This window comes from Platichthys flesus, chromosome 1, assembly GCF_949316205.1.
Source record: "Platichthys flesus chromosome 1, fPlaFle2.1, whole genome shotgun sequence".
NCBI classification, from domain to species: Eukaryota; Metazoa; Chordata; class Actinopteri; order Pleuronectiformes; family Pleuronectidae; genus Platichthys; species Platichthys flesus.
This window is the reverse complement of record NC_084945.1, coordinates 16763179-16779151: the sequence shown is the minus strand read 5'-3', so window position 1 is coordinate 16779151 and position 15973 is coordinate 16763179. Positions and strand designations below refer to the sequence as shown.

General features: G+C 41.6%; 1 protein-coding gene across 1 annotated transcript; it reads right to left on the bottom strand.

Annotated features, from left to right (window-relative positions):
* Positions 1–4026: 4026 nt before the first annotated feature.
* Positions 4027–15768, bottom strand: LOC133952958 (hexokinase HKDC1-like). Its single transcript, XM_062386900.1, has 21 exons — positions 15504–15768; positions 14023–14191; positions 13747–13904; positions 11692–11814; positions 11478–11573; positions 11093–11192; positions 10056–10239; positions 9792–9947; positions 9470–9703; positions 8975–9116; positions 8737–8893; positions 8172–8320; positions 7800–7919; positions 7292–7387; positions 6913–7012; positions 6338–6411; positions 6048–6211; positions 5613–5768; positions 5433–5520; positions 4705–4850; positions 4027–4618 (listed from the first exon to the last, which is right to left on the bottom strand). The coding sequence occupies exons 1-21, from the start codon at positions 15564–15566 to the stop codon at positions 4483–4485; spliced, it is 2811 nt and encodes a 936-aa protein (XP_062242884.1). The 5' UTR covers positions 15567–15768; the 3' UTR covers positions 4027–4482.
* Between the last annotated feature and the right edge of the window lie 205 nt (positions 15769–15973).

The following is a 15973-nucleotide window of genomic DNA, read 5'->3' as shown; positions in this document are numbered from 1 at the left end:
CCTCACGGGAGCCTTCTCCTTAATGAAGAAAGAAGAATAAGCCATGCATGAAATCAAACAATTTTTGACCCATGTTGAGCATTAGAAGGGGTTTGCATAGCTTGTGTATCAAATGGTTAACATAGTCAGAGTAATCCCCTGAACAACTAAACCTAACAGTGAAATAAATCTAGGAAAACACCATCATGGCACACAAGAGGAATGACCAACAGCTGGTACATTTTCTGCTGTACCTTGCAGAACTGAGGGCCACGGAGAATGAAGAGAAGAGCAGACAAGAACTGCAGAACATGAAAGAAATGTTCATCATGTACGATGACTATCTTGAGTCCAGTGCGGAACATGACAGATGACACTATCATTTTAGAGTCAAGTGATCGGGAATCCAAACTCAGACAGTAGAAAAAGAATTTGCCAAATCAAAATCTGGAGCTCTTTGAATTTCTGGTACAGGAGAAGAGTTTCAATGCTGACCTCAATATCCAGCTCGGCCAAACAAAGAAGCCTCTGCTGAGTTTACAGACGGACTGGAGGAAACTTCAGGAGAGATACAACAAGGTCAAGGCAAAGCTGATGGATTTTTTGAGGGCTTGAACATACTCGAAAAAACTCACTAAACTTCACAGGCGCATCAGGTCTGGTGAAAATGTACTTATTATGGAGTAATTGGAAATGTTTGCAGCAAATGGCTCAACAGCCCTAAAACACAGCAATTCCGTCTGGCTAAACCAATTTCCAAGAAATTCGGGACACAGGTATATCATCACCTGACCGAAAAAAAAGTCCCGCCGCCAATCTGATTAAGGCAACAGGGATGGAGGTGCATAAATCTAAACTTGATTCTGGATGAGGTAAAAGCAACGACGGCCATTTCCTTGGGTCCTTGCAGACTGTTTGGTTTCCCCCTGCAAATTGTCTATGTAAGCCACCCAGAACATGATACATCTCATCTTGTGATAAATTGCTTTGGTAGAAGAGAGCCCAAACAAATGCCATACTTGACTTAAAAGTGCGGATGGTTGGACTTTGTCTTATTTTCCTTTGTTCCAAATGAGAATAATGCACCTGCCTCTCCTATCATTCCTTCCACCTTCTTTTCCATAACTGAAGTGGGCAAAAAGCCTCTCACTCTCTCCAGGGTCAGCCTATCAGACGGCTGCTACTGTCTGCGCTGTCCTGTCAGCCAGGCATTACATCATCATCACAACAACAGCAGCTGTCTGTTGTCTGGACTCTCTAAAGAACAACTGCATACACAGAGGAACTGTTGTCTTCCATATACCACTTAAAGAAGAAGTAACTGTGAAGTTAGGCCTATACAGTGAAAACATCATCATGTCCTGCTGTATAATGTCTGACTCCTCACTAGAGCACACACATTTTCTAGTGCAGCAATTTCCTCTGTTCCCTGGATGCCACTTGGCATCCTCCCTTTCAACCTGCCTGGACATGTATTCATGTTGGAAGTAAACAGTAGTGAGAGTAGAATGGAAGACAGTCTATAGAGGCTGAAGTCAGTAGAGCCTCCTCTAAAATAAATGTGTCTATATGAGAAAAAAAACTGTACTTTGACATGTATCAATTCTAATTTGACAAATATAAGTCCATGAAGTGTACTTTTAAAAGTTGTATACTTATCTATTCTTAATTATTAAATACGACTCTGCAAAATACTCTCAAATACCATCAAGATAACTTGCAAACTTGTGTTGGCATCGGAGTTGCATGGTAATGCTCTGGGATAAATTGAACGCTCTGTGTCAGAGTGTGTGTTTTCCACCAGCAGCTTTCACAAGATCGCACTGGTAGAGATAATGTAACACAGGTGGGTTATGTAGTGAGTGAGCTAATAGCAAAACTGAAACCTCATTCAGAGGATGAGTAAAGTGAAACACTATTCATTATTCTACCATGCAAGAACAAAAGCTTGTTAAGGTGTCAGCTCATGAAAAGTAAATAAATGGAGCAGATCATATTTCCTTTGTATTATAACGTGGAACCAGCTGATGTGTCAGGAAACGGACAACAAAGCATGACAAGCTCAAAGCACCGTGCAACAACCTACCTTTCTTCAATCTCTATAAACTCCATGAAACCCTGAGAATTCTCTAATTCTGAGGAGACGCTCACTCAAGTTTGAGCCTGACAAGTACAACTCAGTCCACTCACCTGCCGTAAGCTGTTAACAGTGTGTTCAGTGTGTTATCAGTGTGTCTGACTCAAACCCAGAGAACAAGCTAGTAACATCGTCATCAACACCGTCAACTATCAGATGTTCAGAAGAGGAGAAGCAGAACCGAAATAAGAGATATATATCTGTTCAATAATGAATAAAGGCCCAAAAAATTCAAGAGGTCCTCGGTATAAAAAGGGTTCTCTACCGTCTGAATAATTCAGTTACCTTCATTGACAGAAGTTTCCCATGATCCACAGGACACGGCTCACAACAGTCGTCACCACAGAGATGTTTTGAGGCTTCGAGTTGTTTCATTCTCCGACTGTCCACTCCACACACATGTTCAAATTCCAGCTTCAAACTCTCATTCGTTGTATTTGAAGAGGAGTTACCGTGTATTTAAAATTGAAAGCCATTGCTCTCTGAACAGTGAATTTAAAAAACATAGAACACAATCTTAAAAGAGCCAGAGCTGAAAAACCAGCGTCTCATCTGGTCACCATTTCTGTGTTTGTGTGTGCGTGTTTGTGTGTCAAGGCTCTTATTGTTGCTTCACAGGTGAGACAAAGACACACACACACACAAAGACAGTGAATATACAGTGCACCACACACACATACACACACCTTGTACCCTGAAGAATGACCTTTCAGGGTAAATCGTTAGAGGTATTTCCAACAAGTTTATTCCAACTAGAATGAAAGAAAAACTTGTAAGGCTGGGAAGAGGAAGTAGATACAGGACGAACGAATGGACCAAACAAGAGGAAATGGAAAGTGCCCTGTTAGAGAAAGTGAGAGAAAAAGACCGGCTCTGTATCAGTCACTTCACTGAGTTAGCAGACCAGCTGTGTCGCTCTGCATCGAAGCTGCAGCGATAGTGCATGTGTAGTTCAACTGTGAAGCTACTGTAGGTCACCACCAGGTTAGGGTGGGATTTTACTCTGTGTGTCTGTGTGTGTCTGTACGTGTTAGAGTGTGTGTGAGAGAGAGAGAGAGAGAGAGAGAGAGAGAGAGAGAGAGACTTGGCCCTCATCTGGTTGCGGTCTAATTTGTTAATCCCTGACAGATTAGCTTCTGTTTCACTCCTGTTAGCACGCACCCTTTCTCCATACACTTCCTTCCTTCCTTTATTCCTTTCTAATTTGTTTCCTAATTCCTTCGGTCTTTCTATCTCGATGCTTTGCATTTCATTTGTCATTATTTCTTTCATTCCTCCTTTCTGCCTACCTGCCTTCATCTTCTACACATCATGTGACGAAATAGATTATCAGATTAATGGACCATTGCATTGCATAGTATCAGATCAGTAGTTGGCAATTGTAATGGACATTTTAAACAAAAAAAATGTATACCAAAAACATTCAAAAAATCAACGTAACATTATATTCACAAAGACAGATAAAATGAAATTGAACTCTTCACATAAAAGGTGTTAAAGTTAGGTAACAGTTTCTGTCTGTATATTTCGGTACTCATTTAAGTGTATGCCGTGCAGACTGACAGATAAAGACACTGGCAGACGGGCAGGGATCCAGCCAGACGGATAAACAACATGGGCAGAATGATCAGAATGGCTCTGACAGAACGACCGAGAGGGGAGAGATAGACAGAGAGACAGACAGAGAGACAGACAGAGAGACAGACAGAGAGACAGACAGAGAGACAGACAGGCGATCACAAGGACGCAGAGTCCGTCCAGAAGCACTGAACAGAGCAACAGTTGTTATGTCTTTTCGGGAAGTATAGTCAGCAGCATTCTTATCCTCCTTCTGCCCTTCATCAATACTGAAGTACTGCTGACTGACACACACACACACACACACACACAAAGAGACACACACACAAAGACAAATTGTTATTTTTATGGACACAAAAAGACGGATACAGTCATATCATAGCTACAGTATAGATATCAGAGGGCAGGAGTGTAATCAGTGCATGGCTAACATTAACATCTGACATTCTCCCACGGCTGACCGCCTCAAGAACGAAAGAAATACAAGGAAGAGTTATGTATATTTGTTTATGTCAGTCACACATTGTATGTGGTGCATCTTAAATACAGTGCCAATAACAATGGGATGACTTTCTAAAGGGACAAATCTTTAAACATATAGAAGCAGGTTTACAAGCTATATTGTGATTTTGTTGAAATCCATAAATTGGAATCTGGTTCACTAAACATTATTAGAGACAATGATTTAATCCCCATGTGACATTCTGAAGTTCTCCCACATTCACATTCACATAATTCAAATAGCTAGAGACAAAAGAGCAAAACAAAAAGGAGCAAGTCATGTCAATTCACATCTCCCCCTTCGGTCTGATCAGAGCGGTGATGAGGGCTGCACCCTTCCCTCTGCCTTCCTCAGATTGGACAAAAGTCACTTGACACTGAGGAGCCAAAACTCTGGCCGTCTCCTGGAGGACTTCAGAGAAACTGAAAACAACAGCAGTTATTCATTAGAACCAAATAAGTTGGTTGTTAGATTGATTACAGCAAAGATAGACAAAATAATAACTTACTGTGGGTGTAGTTTGTAGAGTTTCCCATCCACCCCTACGGTGATGCTGAGATGGTCCAGTCCTCGGTTCTCTCTGATCTTCTCCACCACGGCCGCCATTCCTGCCCCGCACAGCTGAGCTGCTCGACGAGACACTGCTCCACACACCTGGCAATGACAAACCATTAGCACTGCAGTATTACGCATTACGAGAGTTTCACAGCTGATTGATGGAGGACATGGTTTTGAATTCCAGATTAGTAATGGCTTAATTTGTTGTTTTATAGATTTTCCAATGTGCATGTTGGGTCACTGGACTTTCTTAGCGAGGCAGATAAACGCTAGCGTAGGAAATCCTGAAAAAAATAGCGACCGATACATCCCACCCCCCCATCGGCCCTCTCGTCAAAGCTACGCCACCAAAAGACATGAGAACGCACTCCCTGACTACTGGTAGAGGCCGACTATAGCCTCTGCCTTTTCATCAATACCTAACTCTGACTTGTGAAGACGTGAATTTTGATCCAAATGAAAAGATCAGTTGTGTTTATTACAGCCCTGCGAGGGCCACATACATTTCTGACTGATCTGATTGTGTAAAGGGGGATAGAGAGGTAAGATTGACCACTTTTAACAGAACATGAAACATAATTGATGAAACCAGACCTTATTTGAAAAAACAGGATGACTTCAAAAAAGTCCATGAACTCTGAGCACTGTTCCAAAGGCCCATCTTTCTCTGTCTCTTACCTCTTTTACGATGATGCTGTCGTCACAGGTGCTGTCGAGCTTGAGGCCCTGGAGAATAGATCTGACCTGCAGTAGAGCCATTCGGTCACTAGGGGGAGAAAAGACACACATCACACCGACATATAACTTCAAGTGTGTTCGCAGTTTGAATATCATATTAGGTGACAGGGGTTTCCCTACCTCTCTATTTGTGACAGGTACTTGGTTTGGAATATTCCAGTTGTTTTCAAAGCGTCGCTGACGTGTCCTCTGAACAACAAACCTCGGCTGGTTAAATCCAGTAATGTCTGACGGACAACTTCACCCAAATACATCCCACCGGTCAGTTTTTCAAACCTGAATTGAAATACACACACATACAATTTGTTAAAACAGGGACATCTGCACGACCACCCTAATGTTACAGGTTTTATCAAATATGAAGCCTTAACACAAATCAAGTGATTAATGCAAACAGTGAGAGAAAGTCCACATACACACATATCAAAATCTTGTCACTCTCACAAACATGAACCTGAATCCCCTTGTGCTAAATGAATATATATAGTATGTGGTTGCTGGTCAATCAGGGAGCATTAAATGTCAGGAGAGACGTCCACAGTGAGAGTTTCTAACCTTTGTTTTCCAGGGTTAAGTGAGTTCAGGTCGACCTCACCGTCATAAGGTGTGATGAGATCATCCAGAGAGCCGTGATCCCCCAGCCCTCCCCACTCTGTGTTTACACACATCGTCTGTATCCTTGCTTCCCCCTCCTTATTTTCTCCATCCGACCCATTGTCCTGTTGCATGCGAGCACCATGAAGAGGTGAAGAACATGAGTTATCCTCCAATCAACCTCAATACAAAAACCAGCACATTGCCAGCTGTTAATGAGAGGTGTCCCCCTCTGCTTCAGGCCTCCTCACCATTTGTCTTTTCTTTTGTTCTGTCGTCTTGATGTTCTTCAGTTCCTCCATGTAACAAACATTAGTGCCATTCCCTGTGAAAAAGAATCATACGGTTAATTTATTATAGCAGACAGAGTATTAGGGCAACTCATTAGATTAGATTAGAAACTATTTGTGATTATGAGAACAAAGTTGTAATATAACAAGAATAAAGTCATTTAAGGCTAGATTTCATCTTACAGGGGGAATATCAGAAGATCATCAGCAATTATATTCCATTATTGATGTAAAATATTCGATTTACACACATGTCAGAAAAGGAATCCAAAACCAGTATTTTCTCTCTAACTCACTGAGTTGTGTATGGAGACAAAACCAAAGGCAAGCATTATTAGTGTGAGGATTCTTGTTGCTGAATGCTCAAATGGTTATAATCACAACAATCACCATCATACATACCATCATGACCTTAGGTGCTACCTTAAACATAACCTTAAACTCTGTCAAGACTTATTCTCAAAGCAAAGAATGTGTCAAGCAGCAGGCTGCAGAAGGAGGACCAAGAAAAAAGGTCCTCAATTCAGACCACATACCAGCAATCAGTCCAATTTCACACTGAGGCTCTTCATAGGCGCAGCTCATCATGGTCGCGACTGTGTCGTTGGCTATAACTGCTATGTCCAACTCAAACTCCTGAACAAGCACAAGCACACACATGTTGTTTGTAAGCCACATCACATACATGTTATTAACGTCTGTTTTTAAGGACAGGCACGTGGCACATCACTCATGCAAGAGTGTGTTAAAGGGACATCTCATTATTTGTATTTATATCAGAATTAATTTAACAGAAAAACTGTGCAGGTCACCCACAGGTACACTGTAACTGTTAAAAATATGTTACAATAAGACAGAGCACTTCATCGTTCTGTCACCTGATTGGACAAACCCTGATTGTGATGACAAACTCACGTTGCGTCTCTTGATGGCGTCCCGCAGCATGTCCACAACATCGTGTCCTTCACAGTCTGTGGCCTTGAAGCCTTTGGTCCAGCTCACCAGTGTGCCCTGCAGAAAGGTTGGGAAAGGACACAAAAGCAAAAAGGGACTTTTCTCAATTTGGTAAATGTTATATATCTGCTTTACTAATTTTATCGACTCACTCAAAGCTCTTTACAGTACAAGTCACATTCACCCACTCACACACTGCTGCACATAGAGTATATGTTCACACACTGCGTCACAGCCTCAGGTGCAATTTGGGGTTCAGTATCTTGCCCAAGGACACTTCAGAAAGCAGAATGGAGGAGCTAGGGATGGAACCACCAACCCTGTGGTTAGAGGACGATCTGCTCTATGTGTTTCGCTGTAGCCTATATTTAAAAAGGTTCTAATTTAATACTTGATAGCTATTTCAACATCTAACAAATTAACCAAACATGAGCCAACTCAAGCCCAAGATCCAGACTTTAACACTCACCGTGTCAATGGCCGTCTGCTCGCAGGGGAAAGAGAAGGTGAAGCCCGCAGGCAGACGAGTGTTTTTGATCCCCATGTAGTCCAGGAAGTCACTGACACACTGCGCACAATGATCAAACAACTGGGGGCAGACAGAGAAGAAGAGAAAAGGAAAACGTATGGATAAAAATTGTGTATCTGACTTTCAGTGCTGTTTTTTGAGGAACATCTTCAGTCATATTTCAACAACCCTACATGGAATCTGCTTGTTTGATCAGTAATATTATTACTCAATAACTGCTAATCAGTAATTCACTAAAACTAGTTTCATGTGGTCTGTGTGTGCTGCCACTGCCCATCATTCACTCCAACATGTTGACAGTCTGTATCTTACCTCCTCTCCAGCTCCCTGCATGAGCTCCAGTGGTATGGTGTAAATCTTGTGGTAGACCTGAGAGCTCTGCTGCACACCTTTTTTAAAGTTCACCAGCATCACTTTGAAGTTGGTGCCTCCCAGATCCAGGGCGAGATATTTCCCATGCTCTTCAGGAGGAAACACAAAGAGTTAGCCTACTGATTTGAGAGTCTGTGACATTTGGCCTGAAACTCTGGTCCTTCTTACCTTTGTTTTCCCACCATTTCTGTGTCGCCTGTATGTACTTAGTAGATCATTTTCCAAGTATAAATAGCCTAATTTCCGTCTTTTAGTTTACAGATTGTTGAGTTGCGTTTGTTATGTGCGTCTTATTTGGATTACTTGTTTGTTTGTCTGTTTGTTTAGTACTTTTTCATTTCTGGTCTCCTCCCTCCTTCCGGCCTTGCATGTGTCCCTTTTTCTGTGTTTCTGCCATTGCAACCAATTCTGCTAAATATATATTCACCTTAGCATGGGCAATTAAAAAAAGCAATAGGCCACTTGTTACTGCTCTTGTGGAAGATGAAAGAGACATTATCCTGACCTTTGCCATCAGGTAGGCGGGACACAAACGAAGGCAGCATCTTGATTTCAGAGGAGCCTTCTCCCCTGAGCCCTGCCTCCAGCCCCGCCCTCATCCTGGCCTTCACCAGCTGGAGCTGCTCGGAGCTCAGCCTGAAGAGAGACAGTGTCTCATCCACCTGGAACACAAGCAGAACCGCTGAGTGTCAGATTTGTATTCATGGAGATAAGACAGGTGAAGAAACACCCAGGATCGTGACCTTTCTCTTCTGCGACGCCAGGCGTTGAGCGACTGCTGTTACCAGAGCAGCTCCTTTGCTGCTGCCGCTGTCTGACAGGACAAATCGGACCTGGCACTCAGGAAGCAGCCGCCGCACCACTTTGTGAAGACGTTTGGGATACCTGGAACACAAGGAGTACACCTGTCAGGACATCAATTGGTAACCGGCTGCAACTATATTGTGATTTCCACACGCAGAGGTCTGACACACAATAGTAAGTTGATTTAGCATATAAGACTATAAATGTATAATGGTTTAAATGCCTTTAAATGTATTTTTTCTATATTATTTTGGATTAAAAATTAAGAGCTTTCTAAGGGTTAAATCTGTAACAGGCCTTATCTAAAGCAGAACTTTTAACTTGTACACATTCATACACACGTCTTTACCACTGTGACATGGATAAATGTCTTTCATCAGACATTTGATGTGCACCGTTGAGCCATGAGTATGACTTTCAATGTAATAACCTACTGAGGGTGGGTCTTGTACAACGTTCCATCCACACCCACAGTGATCCTGAACGTCCTCCATTTCCGGTTTTGCTTGATTCGAGTCAAGATGGCGGCCAGTCCTGCAGCCGCTAGGTTTGAGGACCTGAAGGACACGATCGTGCTGACATGTTGAACAGCGATGCAGTCGTCGAGTGAAGGGGTCAGGTCCAGGCCTGTGAGGATGCGTCTGGTGTTCTCCAGACCATTTTTATACCTGAGAAAGATGAGAGAGAGATGGAGCTTTATAACATCTCACTGTTCTCAGGCAGACGCAGGGTGACACTGAGTTAGAAGAGACTTACTCCTCCATGGCTGCCACATGTGCAGTGGTAACTTTTCCTTTGGTCCTCAGAGCATTGGACACATGTCCAGCAAACAGCAGTCCCAGTGTAGCCATCTTTAACACAACCAGCCTCACCAACTCCCCCAGGTACATCCCACTCACCATCTTCTCAAAGCTGCAATCAGGATTTACAGTTGTGTGTTAACAGAGAAATAAAGTGCTTGGGAAACAATACTGTGTCACTCATGCTCTGCAGGTACAATTATTGCATCACTCTCCTTACATCTGTTTCCCAGGGTTGTTGGAGGCTGCGTCCAGCTCTCTGTCAAACTCAGTAATGTAATCGCTCAGAGCCCCGTCGTCTCCAAACGCCCCCCACTCGGTGTTCACACACATCCTGCCCTCGTCTCCCTCCACCAGGTCAATGTGACGCAGCTCCTCCATGTAGCACGCATTGGTGCCTGTACCTAAACACACATTTACCCAGCAAATACAAAAAATTATGTTTATTAGTTTAATTTGAATCATCTAGATTAATTCACTTATGTCTTAAATCCTCTCATGTGGATGTCTACCCCAAAACTAAAAAGTGCGTAGCTAAGCTCAATTTAACTGTAGTTTAGCCCTATCCTAATTCTAAACTCTAAATCACAAAGAGGTATACTGGTATTGACAAAATGTCTACATGCACAAAACAAGTGCACACACACAACACGCATGCAATATCACAGTGAACCACTAGAGGAAGGAGTATAATAACCAAAAGTGGAACATTATCTTTCATTTCATTATATGATGCCAGAATATGTTGATTTTCCAATAAAAGTGAATTATAAAAAATAACATAAGGGAAGGTGTCAGATGGTTTTATTTCAGCTTAAGGTTTTTTTAAGTCAAATAAATCTGTGGCAGGAAAAAAAAGTTCTAAGCAGCACACAATTTGTTTTGCCTTGTGTTGTAAAATACTGGAGGATTTCACCTCTTTGGACCACTTGAGAAATTTAGAGGAGAAAAAATATTTGGTGGAGCTGCAAACTTGGACATCCTCATCCATATTCAGATTATTATATTTGTATGAAATGGAAGCTGTATATTTTAACTATATAGTGTGATAATATGCAAAAGCTGCTAACTCTTTGTGCAGCTCAATGTTTTCATGGTTTGTTTTGGAACTAAATTCAACCACATCATCCCTTTCAAATTAAGATTTGAAGTTGTGTAAAAGTAAAATTTCTGAAATATTCAAGGAAAATACATCATGTACTTGAAAACTGTAATCAACTACAGGAGAGTGAATCCACATAACCAATCAGTACTCACCAATGATGAGTCCTACTTCACAGTACTTGTCTTCAAAACCACAGGTCATCATGGTGGCTACGGTGTCGTTCACCACAGCCAACACCTCTGTATTCATCCCCTGCAGAGTGAGTTACAGAGTGAGGCACCTTTACAGTTCAGATTGTTGTCACAGGTTTCATGTCGTAGAATCACAACAGTGCATATGTGGATATAATGAGGTGAGTATAACACCTCACTCCTAGTAATCAAAAGCCCATACAGTCCTGGACTCAGTCTCTCTTTGGTGGCGTTGGTTAGATGATGTCAGCAATCGTCACATCCCAAATACAGAAGTATTGGCTAAAATAAGTTAAAATAAGTCATGTCTCCGTCTGTTTGTCTCATAATGAAGACTAGCTCTTACCCCAGTTCTGCCAATGGCGTCTCTGAGGGCCTGAACCACGTCCTTCCCCTGAAGGCCCCGAGCCCGGAAGTTCTTACTCCAGCTCAACAAAGATCCCTACAGAGGGGGTTAGAGGGGTTTCAGAATATAAATCTTAAAAAGTCAGTGCCATGTTTACACCAAGAGAGGTTTATACTGCAGGTAGAGGTTGTGAATAACAAATGAGTGACGTCACCTGATCAAGGGCGGACTGTTCGCAGGGGAAAGAGAAAGTGAAGGCCAGAGGATGTCTCTTCTCCAAGCTGATGTTCTTCTCATGTAGGAAGTCTTTTAGAGACTCGGACACATGGTCCAGTAACTACACACAGAGTCAGAGAGAACACAGTGAATGGAGTGTCGTAACTCCGACACTCCTACCCAATAACTTTTGGACTGTAAACAGACGCAAACACAAAGACTCCTGTACTGATAGCACATCATGTCATGTCGACACAAATAAACATTAATGTTGTCCACGATCGGGCTGATTCTTACCTCTATATTGTTCTTTCTTCTCCTCCTCTACTTTGCGGTGCTTTCTGAATTGTGCACCTGATAATTTAAACTTTTTTTGATTCATCTTTGACTTTAAGATCTAAAACCTGAGATCTAACACTTGAGGCGGAAGCGCAAATTCTGCGCGAGCATCCAGGAGGATGTTTTAGATGCTGACTTGCCTGTCCACAGAGCCACGGGTGCTGACATCAGCAAATGTCCCTACTATGCTGCCAAAATGAGCAGGTTTTTATACTTCTCTTTGTATGCATCATGCTGCTATGAGGAACTGTTGTGAGGTGAAATGAAACTCCCTTCTTTTTTTTTGGTTCATGCTGAAATAAAGTGGATTCCCTTGTTCTGACTTTTTCGATCACGTCTTTATATAAAACACCTCATTAGCTTCACAATCCAAACCCTATGGGGGGGGGGGGGGGGGGGGGGTTTGAGAGAAGATTCCAGATTCATTCACTAGACTGGCACTCAGTAGAGCTCAACAGAGCCGTATAGGTTCATCTCTGATCCATGCAGCTTCCTTCTACCAATTTGTTTGGTTATTGGTCCAGTAGTTTATTACATAAACCTGTTGACTGACAAATCAGAGGTGAAAACAAAACCTCCTTAGCAGAGGTAATAAAAGCTCCACCCATTTATCAAGGAAATGTCACTAACATTAATAATTATTAGAAACACATCAGGAAACTAAAAGTATGTTTGAAAGTTTCAACAATATCTAAATAGTTTACGGGTAATTTTCTGAATTATCAATTCATTTATTAAAAGCTAATTTTCCCCTACTACTTAGTCTAAAGGTTTTTATATTGTGTTTTATTTACATTGTATACTTTGGCTTATTTTTGTCATGCACGGATTGCTGGTTGTACATCAAATTGCCCTTGAAGGATATTAAAGATTTTCTTTTATGGACAACTTTAGATAATCACAAGCTGCACAAACCAAACTAGAGCAGCAGAGGAACCCAGCAGCCAGCAGGGGGCAGCCTCAGGACATCACAGCAGACTGATTCTAGTAAGGCTTTCCGAAGGCAAAGTTGGAAAGTACTGGGTTACTCTCGGTTTTTTGAAGTATGATAAGTGATCAAGTATCTAAAAGCCAAAATTATCATAGTAACGTTTAAGTAAGGCTGTGAAATATATGTAGTAAAGTAGAAAATATTTTCTCTGAAGTGTTTATCAAAAGCAGCATAAAATGACAGGGGCACGCACACACGATAATATGTCCATCTTCTTTGTGAGCTTAGTTCCTCATAGCAATCATCAGGTGGTGTGGCCTAGTTGATCCCGCTCTCTCAAATTTGCCAGCTGGCAATATATTGACCTCTTAAAATTGGCAGGATTTATCCTATTAATTGCAGAATATATTACACTATGTAAACTTGAATTAATTGAATATAAAAACAGGGAAAATTTAATAAAAAAATTCGACAAGTCGACAATTCCTGCGCAGTGGGCTTCTGCGCAGGATGTGCGCAGTAGGCTTCTGTGCACAAGTCTTTCATTCTCACTTTCCACCTTAAAACTATGAAATGAACTGAACTATGAACTAGTTCAGAATTTAAATGGTGAACTATGAACGTGAACTATTCATGTTTACTTGTATGAACTGAACTTTGAACTAGTTCATGAGAGGTATGAACTTGCACAACACTGGTGTCTTCTATGTTCCCAGTTGAATTCCACATTCCCTCATTCCCCTGCTGTCTAACTGATCATGTTTCCTGTCTTCAACTACTCACCTCTGCTCCTCTCCCCACAAGCAGCTCCTGTGGTATTTGGTAACTCCTCTCCTCCATCTCCACTCCTCCTCTCCTGATCCCCGTTCCGTCTCTCACTTTAACTCGGAGCACTTTAAACTTGGAGCCTCCGAGATCCAGCACCAGAAACTGTCCTCTTTCTGCAGCAGTGAAGGAGAGAGACCAAAACATTTTACATTTATACTGTAGGTGTGCATTATGTGTACATTGTTCCGTACAGGGGCCTGAAAAAGTGTGAAGATCCCTAATGTGAGTCACCTGATCCATCAGGAGTGGAGCGGACATGTGTCGGCAGCATCTTCACGGCGGCAGCAGCGTTGCTCTCGGCTGAAAGCCCCTTCTTCATCTCAGCCTGGAAACGGGCCGAGATGGCACTCAGCTGGTCGTCATGGAGACACATCGTGTGCAGAAAGCTGTCCACCTTCAACTTTTTTTTAAGGAGAGATGGAGAAAACAGAAACCAGGATAAATCTGACTGATGTATTCTAACTTAACTTGAATGAGACGGAGGGTCTTAGGAGGAAGGAGAGATCTCATCCATCTCTCCTTTTAATCTCCTCTTCTCACATCTCCTCCTTCCTTATTACTCTGGCCTTCTCTTTGTTCAAGAACCTGGAGTTATGCTGCTTTTCTGATTGCGATGAATTGTATTTATTTATCATTTCTGATTTTTGTTTTTCTATTATTTTATATTTTGTATATTTTATCATTCTTGTTGATTCTTGTAGGAACTTTTCCTCATTATTTCTTATTTCATGTCCCTCTTCATGCCTTTATGTATTTTATGCTAATGCTTTTATTAAATTGATTCATTATATGTTATTAAAAAAATCGTCCATTTGTAAAGCACTTTGAGCTGCATTTTAAGGTGCTATATGAAGACATCAATTATTGTTATTATTATTATAATTAGTAGTAGAAGTAGTAGGGGTTGAAATGCTTTCAAATGTCTACAAGGATTCTGCGTAACTTTTTATTATAACTAAAAAAATTCTATAAAATATTATAACGCTCCTTGCTATGTACTCAGCCAAACCATCACCATGGCAACGCGTTCATGGGACAAGGTCCTTCTGGCCTACGTGCACCAGGGCTTCCTGTCACTGTGTGTTTGTGTGTGCGTGAGTGAGTCAATATTATGCCCCAGTGAGTGTGAGTTGATCTCATTTGCACTAACAGAGGAGATGAGTGTGTTAATCATTCCTCAGGAAAACACTGGCAGTGACACAACAACTATTTTACAGCACCTTGATCATCTCAGCGCCGCCTATTCTTTCTGATTTTGTGAACGTGTGTGCACATTAACAAAACAATACTGTTGAGGAAAACTTTGGAATTGAATTTGCATGCTCAGGATTTGCATTTAAAACGTCTTTAAGTCAATTTTGTCAGCTGGAAAAGAGCAACAATTGAAATCAGAGAGGGAGTTCTTACTTTTACACATAGCAGGGAAACAGCTGCTCAGATCAGGATATTACAACGTAGTCATTTTCTAAATGACATTAACAGAAGTAGTTAAGTAAACAAGAAAGGATGCGACCATGACCAAATCTGACTGATCCATTAAATTATTACCAGCTCTTTAATGGGCAACAAGTTATTTTTAACTGAACGTGTGGAAGCTGGAGTTCTCTCTGCATGTTTCTTCTGTGGCCCTCACTCTCTTATTTAAATATCACAACAGTCAGTCTCATGAAACCTCATCCAATGCAAACAACATAATGAAAGACATCTCTTACCTTCTTTGTGGGGCCCTCCTTGAATTTGGAGAAGAGGAAGGAAACAAGCTGAAGAGTCAACATGTTGTTTAGAAACAGCACCACCAAAACAATTTCCAGCAGGTTTGTTAATCAGTGTGTGTCTCTGTCAGTGCATGATGTAAACAGTTTCCATATAACTTATGAAAAGCGTGTTCAGATATTAAGATGCAGTAAGTCTTTTTTCTCTCGCGTTTCACTCCGATTGTCTAATTTTGTCCTGAGTGAGACCAGAGAGCAGCCGCTACACTATCTTAATGATTAACAAGCCAAACCCCTTTCCACCACCACCTCCTCCTCTCTCTAAGACTTCAGCTCTGTCTTCTTTGTGGTGTCTCTGGCGACCTGATAGGCTTTTGCTGAATCATAACATCTCCAAAATATGAGTTAATCACTGATGCATGGGTTTCACAACAAGTTGTGGAAATGAGGGAGTAACATGTCTAACCTCT

What these genes read in the sequence shown, in the direction of transcription:
- LOC133952958 (XM_062386900.1), bottom strand. Translation starts at nt 15,566, where the DNA reads ATGTTGACTCTTCAGCTTGTTTCCTTCCTCTTCTCCAAATTCAAGGAG. An exon ending in CCGCCTACCTGATGGCAAAG is followed by an intron (nt 8,321 to 8,736) that starts GTCAGGATAATG and finishes TTCCTCCTGAAG; the next exon opens with AGCATGGGAAATATCTCGCC. An exon ending in TGAAATTGGACTGATTGCTG is followed by an intron (nt 6,412 to 6,912) that starts GTATGTGGTCTG and finishes TCTTTTTCACAG; the next exon opens with GGAATGGCACTAATGTTTGT.